The following is a 23,911-nucleotide window of genomic DNA, read 5'->3' as shown; positions in this document are numbered from 1 at the left end:
CATTTGCTCTAGCAGACATGTCTGACGTACCTCCACAGACTCCGTAGAGGGACGGAAAGACCAACGTTAATTTGTTGCACTTATAAAACATAATCATCCATTTGTTAAGATTTCTTTGCAAACAGTTAAAGTGATGCAATATTGTTAAATTACAGCAGCAGCATTAAATTATTACCATGAAACATGGCCGCCAGCAGAAAAGTCAAGCAGCATTTATCAGGTTTTTTCTCTCTCTGTTTCCTGGAAGTTGTGAAATTTAGCATGTCGGTGGTAAAAAAAAAAACTTTAAAAACTCATAAAAACATACTCTTAAACATTCAGAAGGAAATATATTTAGTCCCAGTTACCTGGATACTTTTGTACTTTCAATAGAAAGTTAATAAAGGCTATTTTACTGGCTGCCTAGTTTAACATTAATTGGTTAGGTAATCCCTGACTGATTTATTTATTTTCCTGTAAATTATTTGCCAACTCTTTTGGAAAAGCCTCGTGTATTTCCTACATTTCTACTAACTGAATATGGATCAGAAAATTACGTAATATATGTCACAATCCTGGGGTTTCCATTCCGTTTGTGCTGTGACCACTTCTTTGTCATTTATGTCTGTGTTCCTCATTATTGCTGAACTCAAAGGTCTAAAGCTCATTTTCATCTTGGGTTACAAGACCTTGAACATGTGTACATTTCAAAAACATAATATCTTACTAAGTTTTTTATTTCTAGTTTCTAGTGCAAATATCTTGGTAAACTTGAAATAAGGCAAAACTAGGGTAACTTACTGTTGATTTTTCAGCAAGAAATAGGAGCTTGTTTTAATATAACATGACAAAAATGTCTTGTTATAAAAAAAGTCTACTGGTGGAAAAAATACTTTTTCACCAATATTAAGGAAATACTGATTTAAAACAGCTCCCATGTATATACTGTATATGCTGTGTATATATATATATATATATATATATATATATATATATATATATATATATATATATATATATATATATATACTGTATATATGCTCCTAAGCCCTGAGGGGAGCGGCTGGAACAGTCTGTGTGCAGGATGGGTGGAGTCCTTCATGATGAGGAGCGCCCTCCTCCTGCATCGTGCTGTGTAGAGGTTCAAGGTGGAGGAAAGGCTGCTCCCCACAGTTCTCTGTGCAGAGCCTTCCTCTCAGCAGCAGTGTAGCTCCCGTGCCACATGGTGATGCAGGTGCAGAGAATGCTCTCCACCACAAAGCGATAGAAGCTCCTCGGGACTGAGGTCCCAAGTCCAGTTCTCCCCAGCTTCCTGAGGAAGTAGAGACGCTGGTGGGCCTTCCTGACCAGATGCAAGGTGTTGGCACTCCAGGTGAGCTCACTGGATTTCTGCACAGCCAGATACCTGTAGCTGGAGACCACCTCCACAGCTGCTCCTCCGATGTACAGGGGATGAAGAGGATCCTTGTCCTTTTTGAAATTCACTTTGTCTTCCTCACGTTGGTGCAGAGGTTATTTTCTCTGCACCGCTGCACCAGGTGTTCCACCTCCTCTCTGTAATTGGACTCCTCAATGTTTGTAATGTGTCCCTGCATGCATGTTATTCATCAGAGAATAAAATTTAGCTTCTCTTTTAGTTAATATAAACTATTCTCTTTTTCTCCACTACATATTTCCTCTTTAAACATTTCGATACCAAACAGTTTGATTTAGATTCATATCATCTGGTCTTAAAAACAGATAGGACAGGATGCAGTATCAAAAATTTATTTTACGCAACTAAGACTTTGGCAAACAATTGTGCAATGCAGCATGTCACCCTAACCCTGACAGTGCAAACCAGCAGAGAGCTGTAAACATGCAAAGGTACTTCCCTGCCTCTTGTAAACCTGGACACTGAAAAAGGGGGAAATCCTGCTCAACAGAAACTCTGACGTAAACAATCACAAATAAAAAGCCTGCCCACTGGAGGCTCTGCATCAAACACAGAGCACCACTTTGATGAGATTATTTTTAAGTCTGGGAGAAGAAGAAGCAGTATGATGATGTGGACACTTGGTCTTCAGCTGGTTGTGGTCGGTGTTTTCCTACAGGTATGGACATCTGTACTGAAGAATTTAAGTTTCATAGATCTTGCATTTTCCTTAGTATGTTTAAAATTTTTATGATAAAGTATACTTTCTTTCATGTTTCTCATATATTAATCTGTCTTTTCTTCGTACACTATTTTTAATATGGATTAAGAATAAGAACTATTAACGGGGATCTATTACGCAAAATTCACATTTTGCACATTTTTATACTTTAATTTGGATCTCAACTGCTTCTAAAAACAGTGCAAACACTTTTAAAAAAAAAAAACAACCAGGCGTTGACCTATTGTCATTTTTTGGAAATAAGTTAAATTTTTGGGGGGTCTGGAAAACGAGTCGCTGAGCCAATCAGTGGACTCTGTGCCGTTACCTAGCAACCAAACTGAACTCCAGCACATTTTATCAGCTGGTTTTACAAATGTATTCATTCTACAATGGCTGCTGGAAAAGACACGTGTTTCGTTGTTGGCTTACCATCCAGAAACCACTTGATGCATTCTTGTTGATTATACAGGAGGTTCTACTTCTTGCATAACTGCGCATCTGTTTGGAGCCATTTTCACGTGTGAGTGTGAACATTGAGAAGGACGTTGTGGCCAGTAGTGGCTTATTGGAATTTAGAGTGACAACACAACTCATTGTGAAAGAAGCTCAAAATGGGCAGAACTCATTATGGAAGAATAATTTTGTCCAAAAAACTGTCATGAACATGTTTTGTATCCTAACTTCTTCAAGGAAGCATAATAGGTCACCTTTGAGATATATATCTTATATAAATATATATATACGTGTATATATATACTGTGTATATATATATATATATATATATATATATATATATATATATATATATATATATATATATATATACTGTATATCTTAATAGTAAAAGAGATTCACAATGTAATTTGTTTTCTGAATATTTACTTGCAGATGCCAGGTTGCTTCCCATCATGCCTCATTAAAGGCTCGGTTGCCTTCTGTGGGTTTAAAAACCTCCACTCGGTTCCTCCTCTTCCACCTCACATCACCCACTTGTTCCTGGAGAACAATCGGATCGGTGAGATCAACGCCACCTCAATGTCCGGCTTGGAGAACCTGCAGGAACTGGACCTTGGGAACCAGAAGGTGCCGCTTGTCATCCGGAGCAATGCCTTCCTCAGGCAGAGTCGCCTTCAGAGGCTGGTGCTCGGGTTAAACCCTCGTCTTCAACTGGAACCACTGGCCTTTGCTGGTTTGTCCAATCTCCAGAAGCTCCACTTGGATTACTGTTCGCTAAACGAGTCCATTCTGACAGGAAATGATCTAGCACCACTGTCATCTTTGCAGACTCTAAATCTCTATGGGAACCATATTAAGAGACTCCGTCCTTCACCGTTCTTTTCGAATATGACTGATTTGACTAACTTGAATCTGGAGCTGAACAAAATTGATGAAATATGTGAGTCTGATCTTGTTGGTTTCAAAGGAAAACACTTCAGCCTCTTTAGCCTTAAAAGTGTCTACCTGAGGAACATGTTGAATAAGAGTTTCGACTGGCAGAAATGTGGGAATCCGTTCAGTGGAGTATCTTTTCAGACTCTCGATTTGTCCTACAGTGGACTCAGTGTGGATAAATTAAGACTATTTTTCAGAGCCATTAGTGGAACAAACATATCCCAACTTAAAGTCTCTGGACACATAGGAAAAGGATTCTCTTTTGATAATCTCCCAGATCCAGACCTTGACTTTTTTGAAGGCTTGAAAAATAGCTCAGTCCGCTTTCTGGATTTGTCCATGAACAGAATATTTTCATTGCGTCAGAGAGTTTTCACTCCACTCACAGAAGTCAATAGTATTGATCTTTCTCAAAACAAAGTGAATCAGATACACAGAATGGCCTTTGAAGGCCTTCAGGGTAATTTAAAAATGCTCAACTTGTCACACAATCTGCTTGGGGAAATCTTTTCTCACACCTTTGCCTCTCTGACTAATCTGGAAATTTTAGATTTATCTCACAATCACATCGGCGTTTTGGGTTACGGCTCATTTAGCGAACTTCCAAACCTGAGATTCCTAAATTTAACAGATAACTCCTTGCAGGCATTAGGTTTTCCTGCAGCTTTACCAAATTTAGAAAACCTTAATCTGAACAGCAATAAGCTGACATCCTCATCGGTGAACACCATCACTCAGCTTGCCCATAACGTTTCCTCTCTAAGCATTCAGAACAACAGAATAACGCAGATTTATTCATTTCTGGATCAGATGAAACGCCTCAAACTGCTTCTTTATGGGGGCAACACAATTAAGTGGTGCATCCTCAGCAGGCGCGTCGCTCCATTTAACATTAAAGTTCTGGATCTGCACAGCAGCTCTTTGCAGTCTATCTGGAGTCAGGGCAAATGCCTGGATCTTGTCAAGAAAATCCGAGCTCATCCCACTTCCCCATGCTGGAGATTTTAGTTTAACAGTAATAATAAATAAAGTTATCTTTAAAATGAATCACTCAAGTGACATCAAGGCCCAACCGTAGACTTAAGTGTCAATAAAGTTAGTTTAACAGTAATAATAAATAAAGTTATCTTTAAAATGAATCACTCAAGTGATATCTAGGCCCAACAGTAGACTTAAGTGTCAATAAAATAAATCTGGTTGTGTGTGTTGTTTTTGTCTCATGCAAACTTTGCTTTAATTTTACTTTTTTCTATCTAATCATAAGAAATCATAGTCAGTCAGAAAGAGTCATGAAACAGGAAAAGCAGGTTTCCTGGAAAAAGAGGAAGTTTCCAGCCTGCAGATTCATAAAAATAGATGAGACTATTTCTTATTTTAAAGCATGAAAGTTTAAAGAATTAAATCTAAACATTTTGATAATTTGATAAGATTCAAAGTAAAATACTTATATTAATATTGGTTTACTTGTAATAATACTTACACTTATATTTGTGGGAACACTTACAAGGAAAACAAGTAACTGTAACTTTAGTAGTAAATAATTAGAATCATGTATTATTCTTTTGGTTTCTTTTCAGAAAAACATCTGTAATAACTCACATTAGGATTATAATAAGGATAATTAATAAGTTATGGTTATAAAATCATAAAGGAATGATAGATCAGAGAAGCTGAAGAAAATAAATGTGATATAAGTTATGGTTATAAAATTATAAATGAATGCTAAATCAGAGAAGCTAAAGAAAATAAATGTGATATAAATGTGATTTTGACATTGAACTTGAAATGGTGTAAAAGGTGTAACTGCAATTAAACATCACTGATATGTTGGAGGTAGAGAGTAGGTGAAAGGTGAAAGGCAAGGAACTAACAGGAGAGCAGAGATGATCAACGCCTTATTTAGAGAGTAGGTGAAAGGTTGTGCAGACAACGGAGACAGGAGGTTGAGCAACTCTGAGACATTAGCACAGACATCAGGACATAATGTCTGAAGGACAGTGATGGATGTGAGGTCATCTGTCTAAGCAGATCAGGTGAATCGTTTCTCGAAACCAGCTTAAACAGAGTTTACTTCAGTTCTGGACAGGGTAAATCCCGGCAGATTTAGGAAACTCAATTAACCCGTTAGATGGAGAGCTGGTAGCACATCTCCCCTCTCAGAAGAGGAAGTACGAGAGTGAGAGAGTAGAGACAGAAAGGAGGAGGGGGGTGTTGCGCAACAACAATCTGTTCGACAAATTTCAAAATGTGACCAGTCTCAACTTGAGCTCCAACGGTCTGCGATCTCTTCCTCAAGGCATCTTTAAGGGCCTTACCTCAGTTGTAACGATGGACCTCTCATCCAACAGCCTCACATATCTCCAACCTGATGTTCTACCTAAAAGTCTGAAATCCCTCTATCTCTCTGACAACTTCATTGCCTCCCCAGATCCAATCGCTTTCAGCTCCCTCAGCTTCCTAGACCTGTCCAAGAACAGATTTTACTGCAATAATGATCTGCAGAGCTTCTTGACGTGGATGAAACAGACAAACATAAAGTTTTTGAGCCCAATAGAGGAGTTCAGGTGTGAATTTCCGGCTAGTTTCTATAACATACCGCTGTTAGATTACACTGGTCAGCTGGCATTGAGAGCTACCAAAACGATAATGAATGAATTAATCCAAAATCATATACATATTTAACGATTATTTAATTTTCTTAAAAATTAGTTTTCTCTTTTATGAAGAGGGACGACTGTTTTTCCATAACATAAAGGGGAAAAAATTAATCAAATGCTGAATTAAAAAAACAACAAATTACACTTTAACATTAATTTGTGTCAGCTGTATTAAATATCGTCTGAATAAACAGAAAAGTGTGGGTCTGACGTTATTATTTTTCAAATGTAACAAAACAGGAACTTCGTAGGTTGCTGAATAGAAAAATAAAAGTTGAAAAGAATAAAATGTGAAACACTTAATGACCGATGAACAGACACATTTATACAAAAGTACTGACTATAGTTGCTTTTGAAGGACTGTTAAAAATTCGCTCCATCAGTCATCAAAATCAACCTTGTTTATTGGCTCTATGTTTTTTCTCTATCATGTAACAATTTTTCATTTCATCACAACCTCACCTGTTGTACAGTAGCTTGTTCAGTGTTTATATTTCAAAACAGAACCGCATAAAGTGTATTTTTCTTCCAACACCGAACTCTGTTTCAACTGTTCCTCTTTTCCTTTCTGCTGTCACTCCGCCATCTTTGTTTTTGTATCAACGCCGCTGGTATCAAGGATGACCAGCAGCGCCCTCTGCAAGATGGAGGCCAAACTGCAACACCAAAAGAGGGTCTTCAAGCGAACGTTATTAGTTAAACGATTGGAACAGATTTGAATCCAATAAATTATTATTCAACAATTAATCGTAAGTTGATTAACTAAACATGATCCCTAAGTCCAGGTTAGGGACGATGTTTAACTATTTATTTTCTGGTGTCCGTGTGCAACCTTTACAACCCAAAGAGGCATTTTCACCCTCATATGTTTAATCTTTTGTGAAAAGGCGGCTTAAGGATTTTAAAAACATCCCCAATTTATTTATGTTCTTAGGTTTTAAAACAAAGAAAAACATAAACATTTACAGAAAGAATGTTGATACATTTTTCTATATGGTATTTTGCTATTTCATATATAAAACTGCTCTTCTTTAAACACTGCTTTCTCTAATTTTCCAGCTGTATTGCTGCAAACAGGTTTTCACTTTAGAGAATTGTAAAATCTGCACTGCAGATTGTTGGATATCTACATTACTCCCCGGATGCTCCTCAAAAGTAAAAACATGTTGAAGGAATACTCTCACCCTCTTTTACTGTGCAAAAATGTATTTTACATACAATACTGAACTTCTGTACACTGGAAAAAGTGAAGCACAGAGTTGTTCATTCAAGCTAATAACTACCATTGAATACATTGTAAAATAATTGACTTGGTTGTGAAAGTCTATTTTTTTGCATTCTGAGGTGTCAATTTTGATTCAGACTGAATTAATAACACTTCTGAAGGAAAGAAAGCAAATATTTTGGTTCCTCTCAAAACACGCTGAAAGGAAATGATGTCATATTTTCAATCTGAGTCACGTGAGAAGAAGTGGGGGAGAAGTGCTTGGAGAGCTTCGTCCGTTAAGACGGTTAAGAAAGAATGATTAACGTCCCAGCACGTCAAAGAATAAACCTGCGGTAAGTACTAAACTAAGCGGATGTAGACGTGTCTTAACAAGCCTACAATTGTATTAATGCATAAGACTGAGTTAATGTCACCTGGTTAGCAAGCTGAATGTCCCGCCTAAATGTGTGTATCCCAGTAAACGCTTTCTTTTTTCGCCGGGTTAAATGTGGTGTAATTTCTTAACTTACACGTATTTCACGAGAAATATAACTATGTGTACATTGTTCGGTTGTAGCTGGAATTAATCAAGGTAGGCATAATTCGTTACCAATCACTAGCTTCCACCACGGTTAGCTCGGCTACACCGTGAATTTGACTAACTCAACACATGTTAAGCCATGTTAGCAATTAGTTAGTCTAGTGTGTTTATACCACTATGATTGTAAAGTCCCAGTTTGTTAATGGTAGCGAGGCCCGTTGAAAATTAATGGTGTTTTGTGCATGCATTATACTTGTATGGTATGGTAGGTGATGTTTCCCAGTGTTCGCCATGCTGGTTTGTCCAACTGTTAAAACGGTTGCACAGGATATGCTCTCGGTAAGCGAATCTCCTTGCATTTTCCGAATGCTTTGTGTTTTCAGAGATATGTCATGGCATGCTGGCAGGTATCTTATGAAGTGTGACTTCGCACGCGTGAGCGAGCAAAACTGTTGGGTTGCAACGTTCAGAAAAACCAAATGAATGTGGAGACGAGATTAAGTGGACCAAACGATTTAATTAATTAATTTACTTATTTTATTTCAGTCGAAGTGGTCTGCAAGATCAGTGTGGCAGGCAGAGTGCTTCAAAAAGTGAACATGCCAACTTCAACCAAGCTTACTCTATTAAAGCAAATCTCTAATGAAGGGGAGGGGGGGCCAAGTGTTGCATTTGCCTGCAGTCATTTTTACATTAGGGTGGCTCTGATTGTAAGAGCGCAGTAGTAGCTATAATGATGTTGAATGAATGAATTTCTGTGTATATATTAGTTCATACAAAACATGCAGCTCAATGTTCTTTACTACCGCTAGACTCAACATTGTATTTAGGTATATAGATTACCAGACTGTCATTAAAACTAAACAAACTAAGATTTCTGTTCATTGCACTTTCTAAATATTTACTGGTCTGCTTTCCTTTTTTCAGGTTGGATGTGGAAATGCAAAGAATGCAGCGAGCATTTTTCAAGAAGATCTGAGATACTGAAACACTTGAGAATTGACCATCGGTTTCACGGTAGGCGGCGTCCCTATCCATGCATCCACGCACAATGTCCCTGTTCGTCCAAGACATGGAATGGTCTTCAGAAACATCTCTCTAGAAATCATCCTTCTCTGGAGTCCCAACAAAGACACTCTTCTTTCAAGTGTTACATTTGTGGAAACAATCAGCTTTCTACTGAGCACATTTTTTTCCAACATATCTATGAACATCTGAGAAAATATGAAGTAGTCCCATGTATGTTTGATGGTTGCTCATACAAAACCAACATATACAGCAGTTTCCAGAGCCATAAATGGAGAAAACATCGGCCATGCACCATTAATGACTTTAAAAGTGGAATAGTTGTCACGTCACTCATTTCCAATCCATCTGACTATGACTTGAATGAAGAAATAGAGCCAACCACTGAAGAGTCAAGAGATTTGGAAAAGGAAGTTGAACTGAAATTAGCTTCACTTTTACTTAAATTAGAACATACATATTTAGTCTCGACTACAGCTGTAAATGAAGTTGCTAGACTAGTCTACACATCGCATAATAACCATTTTGATTGTCCCTAAAGGGTGCTGATGCAGATTTCAGAAGGGAGTGTATCCTCAAAGCTCTCATCATCTACCTGGGAGAACGTGTTGAGGACCTTATAAAGGAATACATGGTATGTCCAGATATTTTCTGTCACAATGATGATTCAACTTTATTCATCACGGCAGACCACCTATGCCATTATACAGTATATAGTGATTAATGAGGTGTGCCAGACTGCAGTTGTTCAGTTGCATATTTCATATATTTTGCCTCAGGTCTCCCAGAAAGATCAAGCTGAGCAGGAGCTGGAGAGGACCATCATGGCAGTCTTCGTCTTCAGAGAGAATTCAAGCCTTCTACAGCAGCCCCAAGATGTTAGGATTGTCATTGATGGTGTGGAAGTCCTCAATGAGTTGCCTTCTCTTGCAGCCGGAGTGGCAATGCTCTTTGGACTTTGCTATGCGCTTAACATGGAGTATCCACAGGGTTTCAGGTTCACCTTTGAGGCCCTTCAGAAGATCCTGATGGAGCTTGGTTCCAACAAGATGACTTCCAAGATTCGCAAACTCAGTGGTGAACTCAAAACTGCACAGTAGTGTATATTTGTGTGTAAGCACACACATTAGCAATGTGTGCCTGTAGTTGCCACTGGCTTCTATTTAAGAGGTAGACCACCTCAGCAGCACTTTGTTATACAGGCTCACAGGGTCACTTTCATGGAGTGTTTTTGTTGGAATTTTAGTTCTTTGATGATGTTTAGAGATGCAACATTCCTTCAAGTTCAGATGTGTTTGACCAGTACAACAACAGTGGATGCTTTCCATCCATTTAATTTAGCTTGGTAAGCCATATTGTCTTTATTTCATTGCTCTGATATAGAGCAACAATGACATGTCTATATTTGTCTGAACATGCAACTTTTTTTGTCCTTTTTTACTTGAGGAATAAATGACTTTGAAAAAAAACTGTTGCTGGAGTGTGTTAAGTGTGATGTGAGTGATGCAAATTGTTTTTGAAACCAAGTTTATGAAATATAAAAAAAAGACTTTAATGGTCCCAATGAATTAACTGGTGTTAATGCCTGAATATTAGTTTGGTGCAATGTATATATATTTGATTGGTTCAATTTCAATATTTTAGTTTGGTTCCAAAACTGAAATGTAAATAATTTAACTTGGATAAAGGTGAAGAATTAATATTGGGTCAAATAAAGTAATATGGTTTGAGTCAAAATTAAATAGTCATGTTGTACCAAACCACTTTATTTAGATTCTGTGAAGTCAAATATTTTAGATGCAACAAATGGACATCAATTTTTTTTAATTTAAGCCAGGCCACACTTTTTACAGTGTATGTCTGGTTTCCCCCAACACGTCTGCTATGCTAATCTGAATCCTGTAAGGGTCACAAAATAACGAAAAACTGAAGAAATATGTCAGCAGGTAAATACTTAAAACAGCCTGTTTTAATTATCGTTGGAGTTCTGGAATTTAAAATGGAGCAAAATTATTTTAGTTCTGGCTAAAATGTGTGAACCAGGAAATGTTTATATGTATTTACACGATATGGCCGGTAGGGGGAGCGAGAGGCCCAGTTATTTTCTTACCTTTGCTAGAATTTGTTTCAGTCAGTATTAACTAAAATAAACTTTTCATGTAAGAAAATGTTTAATACACCTTTAAATAGAGAAGAAAAATCATTATGAAGAGAAATATGAGGGTTATCAGATTTCCAAGAAGACAAATTGTATTTATGGCAATTTTGTATTTTATCCTTTTAAATAAACAGCCTTAAGTGAAGAAAACACATTATTTTATTTAGAATTTGTGAATCCATATTAAACAGATGAAAACATTTTAAAATAATTTATCCAACTAGAATTAGTCTTCAGTTTCTTATTATTAGATTGAATTATGTAGGTTACATGCTTTCTATATGTATAAGTTCTGTAAAAGTATAAGATATTCACTAATTAAATGATTTAAAACCTAAAATATTTCTTTTACTTCTTCTGAATCTTTAAAATACATGCCAGCACGTGCAGATATATACAAAGTAAGATTAAAATAATTAGAGATTAAAGTAAAGATGAAATTAATCCAAAACAAAAAAGGAAATAAGTAATGAAACAAACTTCCACCATAGAAAAATTATTTAACTTTATATTGTTTTGTGCTTAAAGCAAAAATAACCTAACAAAGTCTGGAAAACATCAAACTTTTAGGTTTAATTAATTCCCTGCAGGAGCAATGCTTCAGTCTAATATTTTTGTTGCATTTTTTGCTGCTTTTATCCCTTAGTTAATACTTAAACTTCAGTTTAAGTGTTCATAAGTGGATCCTAGAAGATGGATTTAAATTGTTTTGCTTATAACATATGAAAAAGAGCAAACAAACCCACAGTAAGCTGAAATAAAATGATCTGCCGGGAAAACGTGAGCACCAGTGAACCACATATATATTGACACACAAAACCCCCACATCATCCCCATCCACGTTCCAGCACCCTGCACCGGCCGGTTACCATGGAAACAGGCTCAGTATCCACCTCCTCCAACGTTATTCCCTCACTTCCTGATTGTCTTCGAATCCCCACATCTGTCCATCCCCCTCTCCATCCTCCATCGCCGTCCTCCTCTGCTCCCCCACAACCTAAAAACACGTTTGAGGAACATTTCCCAACAATCACCATGAAGTGGAGCAGATTGAGGAGGTGTTTATGTGTTGAAAATATGTTTAGTTTTGTTTTCATTGATTTCTGTGTATGCAAAACAAGCCCAGTCCTCCTTACACTGCAGACTCTTCTAAAATTCATCTCATAATTTATGGATATGTAGAGGGAATACAAATGAGTAATGTTGCTGCATTACAGGGAAGGTTGAAATGCAAACAGAAATCACTAAATGAGCCACTAGAGGTACTTCAGACCACCTACCCTTGGATGTTTTATTTAAATTTACAGATCTTCTGTCTCACCTCATCAACAATCAATCCAACCAATCAGCAGAACCTGCCGCCTCCTTTGAAGATTCCTACTTCTTCAGCAGAACGTAAGATTAATCATCCAATAAAACTTAAATGAGGATCTTCAAATCTTAGACTGTCTTCCTTCCAGAAGCCACTGATCCAGTTCCCGTCCATGTTTCCTGAATTCCAACATTTTCCTTCTTGTACTTTCAGCAATAAACTCATTACGTTTATCCTGCGGTCTTGGTCCAATTCTGCATGTGGGTTAAACAGCTTTACACAAAAATTGGGAGCATTTTTATGCTTGAGTGATTCAAAATAGAATAGACTTTATTGAACCCCAAGGGGAAATTGCTTATTAGTTGACAAGCTGTACCAAGGGTAATGTAAGTAATTCAATATGACTGAATATAAATAAAAAGCAAGGACATGCAAATATGATCTATACAACTAATCTATAAAGGAGTGCAGAGGAAATTAGATTTAATTTACTCATAGTTGGGCATTGTAAAGTCTAACAGGCAGATTTTCTGAGGTGGACTTTGGTCCAATGAGTCTCTGGCTGAAGGTGCTCCTGTATCCGGGCGGCACATCATGAAGTGGATCAGACTTGTTGTCCAAGATGTCCTGCTTCATGGACAGGATCCTTCTCTCTGACAGTTTCTTGTGGAGCCCTAGTGTTGCTGACAACAGTCTGACCCACAGTGACAGTTAGATAGTCCATTATCCAGGACACAAAGAGGGGATCCACCTGCATCGCCGTCAGTTTCTCACCCAGTAGAGCCGGGCAGATGGTGTTGAATGCTCTAGAAAGCTCAAAACATATAATTCTTCTCACAGAGCTCGCCAGCTGGTCCAGGTGAGCGTAGACACGGTTGAGCAGGAAGATGATGGTATCCTCAACTCCAAGTTTGGGCTGGTAGGCAAACTGTAAGGGGTCCAATTGTGGTTGGACCAGGGGCCAGCGACGTTCCAGGACAAGTCTCTCCAGGGGCTTCATGATGTGGGAGCTCAGCTCCACAGGTCTGTAGACCTTGGAGCCACAGGGACGCTGCGTCTTCGGCACCCGAACAATGCAGCGTGCTTTCCACATTACAGTTACCCTCTGGAGGCGCAGGCTCATATTGAAGAGATGAACGAGGACTCCACAGCTGGATAGCACTTCCTTTTTCTTGTTTTATGTAATAGTTGCATTACTGTAGAGCTGCAAGTAATGATTGTTTTAATTATTATTATTATTATTATTATTATTATTAGATCAGGCGTACATTTAAGATTTAGCGCGTTATGTCGACAACAGCTAAAAACAACGCCAGTCAGCCAGCAGGACCTCACGCGCGTGGACCTTACGCGCGTGGGGTCACACAGGAAAACCGCGACTTCTTTCCAACTTCTGGGTTGCCATGGCAATAAGAAACAAACGGCGAGTAACTCCCCGCTACGTAAGCTGTTCCTTTCGCCCAGGTTCAGCAGCGCACTTTCTGTATGTGTTTGTCTTTTGTTTTTTTCGGTAGTTATTTTTCTTTCGTGATCGACTTCGTTCCTCCTTTGCTCTGTTTTCATCGCTGCCTTTATCCACCGGGACTGAGTGCAAATAATGGCTTTGAACGTCCAAGAACAAGGCAAAATTTTCGAATTTACGGAAAAGATCGGGAAAGCGTTATATGTGGCCAAGATAGTGCTGAGACAAAGCTACATAATGAAAACGGAATTCGTGAGTTTCCGCCGCTCTCTCCTTCTCTCTCATGGTTTTTCATTGGTATTATAGATATCTGGCTAATGGGTTAATTATCAGTTATAGGACAGTCAGCTAATTGTTTTCATTAGCTTATTGACCTGAAACAATTTTCCTACATTTGGGGACGGGGGTTCATTCATTACCAGAAATCCTTTTGATCAATCAGGCAATACCGTCAGGTTTATTTCCACATTGTGTTTACAGTTAAACCAAAATAATACATCATTTAAAACTATATAATTATACATATGTACAGTATACAAAATATTACATTATTTAAAACAAAACAATAATATGTTTTAAATAATACATTTATCATGGAAGTGAAGACAATAGCCGTGTCCAAATTCAGGGGCAGCGTTTTTCCTAACCAGCCGGATTTGTCGTCTGGTTACGTCATAGCGCGGCGACAAGGCGACAAGCATTTGAAGGCTCCTCCAAATGCGTCCTTCTTTTCCCCAAATTTGAATAGTGCGTCAATAGACATATTTGCTCGGTTCATCAATACATCACGTAATTGCGATATTCCTCCGATATTTTCGGAGCTGTCTCCTCCCGCTGCATTAACAGCCAGACCTCCAGCCGGTCATGCGCTCCTGGTTCGGTTACCGCCCGTCTCCCGGCACATCGTTTTAAAAACTCCTGCTTTCCCGGAAACTAGCTTTCTCCAATAAGTGGAAGTTAAACATCGATATTATTTAGTCAGTCTAGCAGTATAATTAATGGTTGGTTTACCAAAGTAATTTATTTATGAGCAAATCGGTTTGACTGATTAAAGTTAAGCCTTAAAACATAATAGTTTTATTTAACTGTAATGTCTTTTCTGAGAGCTGGAGAGTATTCAGTCTGTAAATGAAATGTGCTGTACATGTTTGAACATCTTAGAGTTAAACTAACAGATTTCATTTTTACTATGGAAAACAGCCTTTACTACAAAGGTGAAGAATAATACAGAAATCATTAGTAATACATGGCTAAAAAACAAACTTCATCTCCGTTTTTTTTCCTTTGCTGCTCCCTGCTTCACGCCGTAGACAACATGAGTTATGCTATTCACAGCTTTTCTCGTCCAGTCGTAGTTTATGCACAGCCTTTGAAAGACCCGTCCTACATAGATTTGATTCTTCGAAGGATGCAGACCTTGAATTTGGACACGGCTAATGTCTGTTTTGTTTTGTTGTTTTTTTTCATTAGATTAAAGAGAATCCAACTCTGCATGAAAATCCTTTAGATGAGACTTCCCTGGTGCCTATGGATATATCCGTGCGAGCCGTTGCCACTGCAGAGAATGTTGAGGATCACCTGAAACAGTTGCACACGGCTTTGCGACATTGTCTGGGGCTGCTCATCTGTTACATCGAGAAGGATGAGCATGATCATGGCAAGAGGACAGATTTAATCGGCGTGAGCAGATCATTTGTCCGAGTACAAATGGAGCAATTGATCTATGACATCAAAGACTTGTTGGCCGGCCCTGGGTCACATCTGGACACGACTCCACATCCACATGAGCAATGTACTTCGGTAAAGTATAAACAGTACAATCCTAATTGGAATTCAATACACTTGCCAGATATTCCTCTTATTTTGACACCGTCCCTTTATATTTTTCTTTTTTAAACAAATGGTATCGATTTATGGAGGGGACTAAAGCAGATGACTGGGTACATTTCTTCATCAGGGATCTTAAGCAGGTTTATAATTGAAATTAACCAGTGTACCCCAAGCTTGCCGCTTTCCTTCACCAGTGAAACCAAGTGTGATCGAAATCAGGTCACAGACAGTCTCCAAAAGCATCCATCCTAGTTAGGACCGAGCAGCGAAGCCTGTTGAAATCGAAGAATTTCTTATTATTATTTTTCTGTCAAAAGACACAGCTTTTTGGAGTCTTTAATATATTCACGGCAGGTAAAAAGTTTGTGTATATTTATGCAAACATTCACGCCAATTCATTTCTATACATGCTGACTTGTGCGTATAATATGGTGCCGCACATTATTTGTGCATATGCACACTTTATACATGAGACCCCATGAAATTTGCAACAAAATGGCTGAATTACAAGACCTCTGTTAAGAGTTATGATTGATAATCTTAATGAACTGAAACCATCCTGGAAAGATAAACTGGATTCCTCTACAATGATCTGAGACTGCAAGTTATACAGAAAGTCTTCAAGTTAGTGCTGCTGACAAAGGTTTTACAAGCTGTTAAATCATAGGATTTTACTTCATTTATGAATATAAAACTTTTGCAATTTGTCTCTTCATTGATTGCTAATAATCATATTCACTTCACTGTAACTATTATATTCTGATATGATTTGTTAAAAAAAAAAACGTGACATCTTCACAGCTGAATCTACAGTGTGTTGACATAACCCACAGCTTATGTTACCTGAACTCATAACAGGGTAAAATTTAGTATTTTTTAAAGTATTCCCCAAACACAGAATGATTCCCTTGCACTGTCTCTCCCTACTGACACATGTGGTGATTTGTTTTTCTCCTCTGTCTAGGAAGCACGTGCTCAAATGTCAGGATTTCAGTTTAAAATTTTTTCCTATCGCGTGCTGGATGAGATCCCCTTGTGGATGCAGCTTGTTGTTAGAAACTTGATGGTTTACCGCGTGATGAAGGAGGAGCATGAACTGGAGGCAATAAAAACATAATAAACAAACCTGTGCAGCATTATCAGCCAGCTTCTTCTACAAATTATTCCTTATTCCTTACCATGTAAGCAGATGATCAGTCTAAACACTTGAGAAGATAAAACTTCTGAACACAACTAAGCTCCTTTAGAAAGGGGCAGTATTATATATATATATATATATATATATATATAGCCCTGTGGCGAGCCAGTGCTGAGGGTGATTATACTATCAGTTTTGCTAAATTTAGCTATTATCCATAGACCCATCCATTTTCTAACACCCTTGTCCTTTGTGGGGTCGGGAGGGGTTTTAGCTATTATATATATTTTTAAATATTTAAAGTGTATCTTTAAGGTTCTTTTAAATGGTAGAAAAAATATTTTCTGAGGTCAAACTGTAAATGTGCTTGCTCTATTTGGTCTCTACTTAGCTATTGAATATTTTAAAGTGTTAAATCAACCAAAAATACTCTACTAGAAAAGACGGCGGTTTGTGTGACGTAACTGGACGAGAACGCAACCCAATGGCTGCTGTTAACCAGTAAACACTGGAAGCCAGTCAGATGATTGCAGAACAGTTTTGGCATCATTTTATAAGAAGTTACTTGCCCACCTTGCAGTCACGTCAGAAATGTACCTCCACTACTCCATTGTAGTTTTACAGTGGAGTAGTTTTACTCCACTGTACCTTTTTCTTTTACTTGAGTAATAATATTATTGCTATGTAGATTCATTTTGCCCCCCCCACCCCCCATGTTAAAGTCATCTGGAGCTGGGGCTGGCTGCAAGTACTTATTGTTTTAATTAATTATTGTTAGATCATGCCTACTTTTAAGATTTAGCGCATTATGTTGACAACTTAACAGCTAAAACCAATGGACCTTACCAAGCTCCGCCCACAACCGACCCACATGACCGCAAGTCTCACAAGCAAAGCCTCGCAGCTCGTTGTTTCTATGTAAACATGACAAGTTGTTTCTATGTAAACATGACTTGATTAGTGCACCATTTTTACTGGATTTTCACAATATATCAGCTACTACAATGGACAGAGGAACTAACAAGTTCATGTCATCACCTGGGAGGAGGTTACTGGTTTCTCAGTCACAAGCTGGTTGCAAACCTGAGGCCAGCAGGTGTCAGTCAGTTATGGTAGATCTGAACTTTGACCTCAATATGAGAAGCTACAGTCTGATAGGAGGAACCAAAGAGCTCTGTAAAGGTAAAGGCAAATCTTCTGAAGTTGGGATATAATTAATTTAATTTCACATAATTATCGCGGTAGAAGCCATTTGTTTGTTAAAATTTTATGAAATGTATTTGTTCTATTTGATGTTTGTTGTGAATGACGTAAACTCACAAACGAACGAGGTAATTAGTCCAACGTTTAGAAACTACAGCGGCTGTAATGAGCCACAGCAAAGGGAAACAAAGGTAAAATAACCTGAACAGGTGACCAACTCAAAACCACTCCTACCTTTTTACTCTCTCTCTCTCTGTAGGAAGTACGTGCTCAAATGTCAAACTTTGACTTCTTAATTTTTACCTATTGCTTACTGGATGAGTTCCCCTTGTGGATGCAGCTTGTTGTTAGAAACTTGATGGTTTACCGCCTGAAGAAGGATTAGCATGAACTGGAGACAATTAAACCACCACAATAAACAAACCTGTGCAGCATCATCAGCCAGCTTCTTCTACAAATTATTCCTATTTTGTGAGGGTTTGGTTTTCTGTGGGAGAAACATTTCAATAAGCTAAAACTAATAAAAGAGTTTAAGCACCCTATTTGAAAGCAGTATGTGGACTGTTCCATGTAAAATTCACTAGTGAATGTTGTGCTTGTATCAGTATTGGACCAACGAAAGCAAAGCAGCTGGAAGCCTTTAAAATTCTGACACTTTTGATGGGTCAGATAGACTCAAGAAATTGTAACACCAGTTGCAAAGAGGGCGCCCAATTACATTTTTTGTCATGGGGTCCAAGATTCCTGGCGGCGCCCCTGCTGTCAATATCTCTGGCTTCTGTAGGAGACTGTGAGCCTTCAGTCTTCAACATGTAGCAAATTTAATGCTCAGGATTGGTCACTTCTTCCAGGTTCAATGTTTTTAGCTGCACAGTCTGCAACATTCTCCTCCGTCTACTAAGCGGACGTTATTAGTTAATCGATTGGAACAAATTTGAATGTAATACACTATTACTGAAGAATTGATTGTAGTTAATTAATTAATTACAATTAATTGATTAATTGTTTGCATCCCTATAAGTTATGGATTATGTTTTATTTTCTAGGGTCTGTTTGCAATCTTTACAACCCAAAAAGCTGTTTTCAGCCTCAAATGCTACGTAATATTTTGTGAAAAGACCGCTTAAGCATTCTTAATGAATATCTACCATATGAAACATGTGGTCATTTTTAAAAGAATGGCCATTTAATTTTTGTTATTAGGTTTTAAAAGAAAGAAAAAGAAACATTTACAGAAAGAGGATTGATTAGTTTTCTTTTATGGTATTTGATGTTTGCAGAAAATTATTTTAAAACAAATTAATAAATATTACTGGTATTTTTTATTTTATTTATAAACAAACAGAAGAAATATGTTTTCCAGCCTGTTTTAATTATCGTTGGAGTTCTTGAATTTAAAATGGAGCAAAATTATTTTAGTTCTGGCTAAAATGTGTGAACCAGGAAATGTTTATATGTATTTACAAGACATGGCCGGTAGGGGGAGCGAGAGGCCCAGTTATTTTCTTACCTTTGCTAGAATTTGTTTCAGTCAGTATTAACTAAAATAAACTTTTCATGTAAGAAAATGTTTAATACACCTTTAAATAGAGAAGAAAAATCATTATGAAGAGAAATATGAGGGTTATCAGATTTCCAAGAAGACAAATTGTATTTATGGCAATTTTGTATTTTATCCTTTTAAATAAACAGCCTTAAGTGAAGAAAACACATTATTTTATTTAGAATTTGTGAATCCATATTAAACAGATGAAAACATTTTAAAATAATTTATCCAACTAGAATCTTCAGTCTTTTTTTGTTTGCTTTTCTCCCCTCCAGGGTCTTTTGTGGGCTCTAGAGTCCCTTATATGAAAGCAGGCTGACAGGAAAGGGGGAAGACATGCGGCAAATGTCGCCGGGTCCGGGAGTCAATGGGCACTCAAGGCCTCCAATCCAGGGTTGTGCTATCCCCTACGCCACCACAGCACGCCCCATCTTCAGTTTTTTATTGTTAGATTAAATTATGTAGGTTACAGGCTTTCTACATGTGTAAGTTATGTAAAAGTATAAGATATTTACTAATTAAATGATCTTAAAACCTAAAATGTTAATTTTTCTTCCTCTGAATCTGTAGAATGCACGTTAATACTTGCAGATATTGATAAAGCGATTTAGAAATTAAAGAAAAATAAAGACTAAATCGAAAACAAAACAAAAAAGGAAATATAATGAAACAAACTTCCATCATAGAAAAATCGTTTAATTTCATATATTTTTGTGCTTAAAGCATAAATAACCTAATAAAGTCTGAAAAGCATACATTTTTTAGGTTTAATTAATTCCCTGCAGGAGCAATGCTTCAGTCTAATATTTTTGTTGCATTTTTTGCTGCTTTTATCCCTTAGTTAATACTTAAACTTCAGTTTAAGTGTTCATAAGTGGATCCTAGAAGATGGATTTAAATTGTTTTGCTTATAACATATGAAAAAGAGCAAACAAACCCACAGTAAGCTGAAATAAAATGATCTGCCGGGAAAACGTGAGCACCAGTGAACCACATATATATTGACACACAAAACCCCCACATCATCCCCATCCACGTTCCAGCACCCTGCACCGGCCGGTTACCATGGAAACAGGCTCAGTATCCACCTCCTCCAACGTTATTCCCTCACTTCCTGATTGTCTTCGAATCCCCACATCTGTCCATCCCCCTCTCCATCCTCCATCGCCGTCCTCCTCTGCTCCCCCACAACCTAAAAACACGTTTGAGGAACATTTCCCAACAATCACCATGAAGTGGAGCAGATTGAGGAGGTGTTTATGTGTTGAAAATATGTTTAGTTTTGTTTTCATTGATTTCTGTGTATGCAAAACAAGCCCAGTCCTCCTTACACTGCAGACTCTTCTAAAATTCATCTCATAATTTATGGATATGTAGAGGGAATACAAATGAGTAATGTTGCTGCATTACAGGGAAGGTTGAAATGCAAACAGAAATCACTAAATGAGGATTTGATCTCCTTTTTCAACCTTAAATAATAAACAATATACAATATCAACATCTGAAATAAATGTTCCCATTTCATTGAAAGACAACATTTCAGTTAAAGTCAAAATATTTAGGCAACTGGGCCAAAATCGTCATCTCAAAAGAACTCAAGGGCCAAAAAATATAATTTTTATCACTTCTGTAAAATCTACCGAAGTGCATTGCACTCAAAAAAGAAAAAAAAACAAACAAACCAAAACATAGGCACCTTATCTCATAATTACGAGAGCTGGATTTTTAAATTAAGATAAAAAAATATCTTGCAATTACGAGAAAAAATCTCATAATTGCAAGAAAAGAGCTCATAATTATGCAGTAAAATTCCACAACTGCAAGAAAATATCTCATATTTACAGTAATAGATTTGTAGAAATGATGGGGTAGGATGTCAAAGTTCTCATAATTATGAGAAAAAAAATCCCATAGTTACAATACAAATGGAAAGGTGATATTAAAATGACCAACAAAGTTGCAATTTGTTTTACATACTAAACAAAAATTAGCTAAACATGAATTATTTTAATTAAACAAAGTTTGCTTGATACACAAAAGGAATTCAGCTTGCTTATTATTTTGGGCTCAATTAAAGAAAACTGGGAAAATATTTACTCTGCTCTCAGCAATAAAAAGAGAAATTAGGTCAGTCTTCATTTGAAAATACTTAAATAAATACTAATATTTAGCCAAGTTTTAATACAGCAAGTGAAAGCAGATTTGGGTGCACCAATGGGTGCAATAGGAAGACTCACTTTAGAGCAGGGGTGTCAAACTCAATTTCACCAAGGGCCACTTCAGCATATTGGCCACCCTCAATGGGCCACATTGACGGTATAAATCAGGAATGCCCAAGTTCAGTCCTCCAGACTGCAACTTTTAGATGCGTCCCTGCTAAAACAAACCCCAGACAAAAAGTTGACTTCCCTCATTAGCAGCAACTCAGTTCTGTAGAGGCCTATGAATGAGTCAATGATCCAGGTGTGTTAGAGAAAGAACATCTAAAGTTGCAGACTGATAGGTCTGGAAAACTAGACTTGGGCAACCCTAGCATAAATGTATGAAAATACAATGTTAAAAATAAATTAAACAACACCTCACATTGTTAAATAACAGATTTTATGTATTCAAGTTTTAAATATTACATTTGCATGGATGTAAAATTACTGCTCAGTTTAAAAATTACAATATTTTTAAACTGCTCAGCTAAACTTCGCTATTTAGCTTGTTAGCTTGTCGATGTTTCAGTTTTATTCGCTGGGAAAATTAATCTTTGTCTGCTTTAAAGATAAGCAGACAAAGAATAAAAACAAGTTTTGATATTAACTCTCAACTTCATTCACAAAACTTGTTCGTTATTTCTTACACAACGAACATGTATTTCACATAAGAACAAAACAATGAGGTGATGCTTCCTGTCCTTGAACACAAAGCTGATCCCTCTTCACCCTGTCACCAACTCACACATCCTCATTGTGTTGTGTAAATAAACACAAAACAAAACACAAGCAAAATCAATAAACTATATACATATTCCAGTATACTGAGTTTTGGTTTTACATTCATTCTATTTAAATTTAGTTTGTTCGTGCTTACCAATGTTTTCTGGCCGGATGTCTGGCACCGTTTTCCCCTGGTCAGTTCGTCCATGTCTGGTTTTAGTTCTTGTGCTGCTGCAATCCGCAAAACGGTGTGTAGGTTTTCGTCAGTAATGCGCGATCTGGTCTTGGTCTTGTTTAAATTCATTATTGAAAACATCTGTTCGCACAGATAGGTGCTTCCAAACATGGACAAAACACGAGCTGCATGGAGTCGAAGCTGTGGCATCAAATCAGGGGGCAGGAGACGGTAAAAGTCCTCGATTGAAACGTCACGGAACTTCGCTCTTTAGCTTGTTAGCTTGTCGATGTTTTAGTTTTATTCGCTGGGAAAATTAATAATCAGCTTGAGGTGACTCTGCTGCACTCTAGTGGCGAGAAGCCGTAATGTTGGCTGGTAACAATCGGAAGGCATTATGGGAGATGTAGTTTGTAGTCAATTCATGCTCAAAACCTATTTTAAGTCAATCAATGGGGCTGTAAAACGGTGGTGGGGGGAGAGGGCCACATAAAATGACGTAGCGGGCCACATGTGGCCCACGGGCCTTGAGTTTGACACATGTGCTTTAGAGTGTAAGTCAATTTGGTCCAATTTACCATGACAGTAGAAGGAAACTAGAAAGGTTGGAAAAGACAATAGCTTTGTGTTGCGTCTGACATTTTTGTAATTATATTTTAATTTATAAGTCATAGCTTTGTCATTGTTTAATCTTGAATTGTAGTCAGGGCACAAAATCAGTCCAGGGGCCGCAAATGGCCCCTGGACCCTACATTGAGCATCCTTGAGATAAATTATTTTAGCTCCAGCTACTTATGGAGCTTTGAAAATGTTCAATCTAACAAACTGGGTCAACAATGCAGACATATTGATGAAAGCCCAGAGAGCCGGAGGAAAAGTAGGTTAGCAGACTTAAAACTCTCAAAAATGTGCATTGCATCTTTTCAAACCTTTTTAAATACATTTTTCCTTGAAACAAGTCAAGATAACCAGGAATTAGGAGTGCCAGAACATCAACATTTCTGCTCTATTTAAAAAAAAAAAATCTTAGGTTTGGATGATGGGTCAGAAAATAGAAACAAAACTGCTCCTTTCACTACGACGAAGTGCTGCTAAACTCCTCCTGGGGCTGAGCTGCAACCAGATCTGCTGCATTAATAAAACAGTGGCGGTTAGTCAGCCTGACCCCGCTTGGTTTGTTCGCCTTTAACTGAAAAACCCATCGACCCCGTCCACAGCAGACT

The 23,911-nt window shown here is 37.6% G+C and overlaps 1 protein-coding gene across 1 annotated transcript; it reads left to right on the top strand.

Annotated features, from left to right (window-relative positions):
* The first annotated feature begins 1,949 nt into the window (after positions 1-1,949).
* Positions 1,950-6,334, top strand: LOC102234695 (toll-like receptor 5). The gene is made up of 3 exons (XM_023347254.1): positions 1,950-2,072; positions 3,006-4,462; positions 5,732-6,334. The coding sequence occupies exons 1-3, from the start codon at positions 2,019-2,021 to the stop codon at positions 6,189-6,191; spliced, it is 1,971 nt and encodes a 656-aa protein (XP_023203022.1). The 5' UTR covers positions 1,950-2,018; the 3' UTR covers positions 6,192-6,334.
* Positions 6,335-23,911: the final 17,577 nt, after the last annotated feature.

Source organism: Xiphophorus maculatus, chromosome 15, assembly GCF_002775205.1.
Source record: "Xiphophorus maculatus strain JP 163 A chromosome 15, X_maculatus-5.0-male, whole genome shotgun sequence".
Classification (NCBI taxonomy): Eukaryota; Metazoa; Chordata; class Actinopteri; order Cyprinodontiformes; family Poeciliidae; genus Xiphophorus; species Xiphophorus maculatus.
Note: the sequence above shows the minus strand (reverse complement) of the source record. Positions and strands in the feature narration are given on the sequence as shown.

Excerpts from the sequence above, each read along its gene's own strand:
- LOC102234695 (XM_023347254.1), top strand. The coding sequence starts at position 2,019 with ATGATGATGTGGACACTTGGTCTTCAGCTGGTTGTGGTCGGTGTTTTC. Across the intron at positions 2,073-3,005 it reads TGGTCGGTGTTTTCCTACAG|ATGCCAGGTTGCTTCCCATC; the intron begins GTATGGACATCT and ends ATTTACTTGCAG. Across the intron at positions 4,463-5,731 it reads TGGAGTCAGGGCAAATGCCT|CAATCTGTTCGACAAATTTC; the intron begins GGATCTTGTCAA and ends GTTGCGCAACAA.